The sequence below is a fragment of the Heterodontus francisci genome, chromosome 6 (assembly GCF_036365525.1).
Source record: "Heterodontus francisci isolate sHetFra1 chromosome 6, sHetFra1.hap1, whole genome shotgun sequence".
NCBI lineage: Eukaryota > Metazoa > Chordata > Chondrichthyes > Heterodontiformes > Heterodontidae > Heterodontus > Heterodontus francisci.
In genome coordinates, this window is record NC_090376.1 from 64844088 (window position 1) to 64846240 (window position 2153).

General features: G+C 40.0%; 1 protein-coding gene across 1 annotated transcript; it reads right to left on the minus strand.

Annotated features, from left to right (window-relative positions):
• Positions 1 to 495: 495 nt before the first annotated feature.
• On the minus strand, positions 496 to 1739 carry gpr45 (G protein-coupled receptor 45). The gene has a single exon (XM_068032874.1). The coding sequence runs from the start codon at positions 1737 to 1739 to the stop codon at positions 618 to 620; it is 1122 nt and encodes a 373-aa protein (XP_067888975.1). The 3' UTR covers positions 496 to 617.
• Between the last annotated feature and the right edge of the window lie 414 nt (positions 1740 to 2153).

The window sequence follows — 2153 nt, forward strand, 5'->3', positions numbered from 1 at the left end:
CAAAATTATTGCTAGCATTGCGGATTCACTGCCTCTTATAGAAACCACCTGATTTTCATTACAATTAATTTCGATGGAAATTAAAATAATGGAGTTTCTAGGAGGGGTGGCTGATCTGCAACGATAGTTTTACACCCAGGCAGCAAGTTTTATGCTATTTAAATTGGAGCTACACAATAGAAAACTGTGAAAACGCAGTCCGATTCACAAAAGAAGAGGTCATAAATCACAGGTGACAAAATTTGGAGTGTTAAATGAAATTTTCACTATTACATATTCTGCTTGTACAACTTTCATGGGACAATTTTGAATGAAATATAAAGTCCTTTTTACTTCCATTTTAATGAGGATTATTAAAAGTGCAGAGAATGCTTTCAATGCTGCTCCATTATGGTACATAAACCATGGTAAAACAAGAATAACAACAATCATTTTACCATTAACACATCCATTCTGGGCAGTGGCAAACATGTCTGCAGAATTATCAAATTACATTGTGGCAGCAACCAGTCTCAATAAAAGCAGGCCAATTTTGTACAATGAATGGCAAGTGCACATCACACCAAAATATTTTATTTATGGCAGTTTGTAAAGGCATTTTGAATAAAAGTTTTAATTTATACAGCTGACTGATGCTCACTGCAAATATAAATTGTACTGGGTCGGATTCTCCGTCTCATCCTGCCAGGCAGCTTTGGTAGAAATGTGAACGTTTTTGGCATGAATTCCATACAGGACTCACGAAATTTCTTAATACGCCAACAGTAGATGATGGGATTGAAGACTGATTTCAGGTAAGTGAGCCACAAGACCCAGATGCTAACAGTATAGAAGGACTGACTGCGATAAAAGTTCTCACTGAAAACAGAAAGTAGACTGTACACTGTATACGGCAACCAGCAAAAAGAAAAGCCAATGAAGAGGATTAAAATAGTTGTGAAGGCTCGGGTTTTAAAGCTCATATCAACGTTTATTTGATGAGGGCGCTGCAAGCCCATTAATCCTAGCTTGCTCACTTGGCTCAAGCAGAGGCTGTCCGCATGGTTGTGGATCCGCACAGCATTCCTTCGCACTGTGTTCAGAATACAGAGGTAAGAGTAGAGCATCACACTGAAAGGAACAAAAAAAATAGTAACCAGCAAGAGCACTGCATAAATGCGGTCCGCCCCAGTCTCTGTGTATCCCAGAACGCACTGGGGTGCCCGAGTAGGTACTTGCACCACAGTCCAGCCAATCAGCGATGGAAACGAAATACAAAAGGAAACTGCCCATGAGATGACAATCATTATTTTGGCACGATGAGGATTCAGCTTGTCTTGTCGCTGCACAATGATTAAATAGCGGTCAACACTGATTATCAGAAGAATTGCAACACCTTCCAGAACAAAGAACCAGTAAAGCATTGCAGATATCCGGCAAAAATAACTTCCAAAGATCCACTCAACTGTTATGATGGTGACCGTGGTAAAAGGCATGCACATCAAAGACAGCATGATGTCAGAAAATGCAAGGGTTGCTAAGAGCAGGTTGATTGCCGAGCGCATTGCAGGCTTCTGGTACACAATTAAGCACACAATTGCATTGCCAAGGAAACCAACTGCAATCATTGACATCATAACTATTGCTAGTAATATCCTTATAATGATGGGAAGACTTGTCTTGCCTGAATTCACAGTTGGACTTGTTGCATTCAAAACTTCTGGGACACAGCTCTCTAAAAGAGTGCTATTACACTCCATCTTCATGTAGAACGTGCCACTTGGTCACTTCTTAATTAAAAATGAGCCATATTACTTATCACATCTTGACACGGATTGTAGAATTTGAAGATAGACCAGATTCTTAGGTAATGAAAATCCTTTGCAACTGGATATAATGCAGTGCAGGGACATCTTGATATGAATTGGCTTCATTACAATTTCCAGCATATTGCAAGTCGCATCAAAATTTCCAAAGTGCACTTCATCGCCTAGGAGCAATAAACAAAAAGAAAATTATTTAAATAGGTTCTCTATCAGCAGCTTAAGTTCATAATCTTCCAAACTCTTTGGGCTGAATTTTAATCCTGAGGTGAGGTGGTTTGGAGGCGGGCATGCCAGTAATTTCTTGCTACCGGCCAGTGTACCAGTCTGCTAGCATGACCCTGTCCCCAG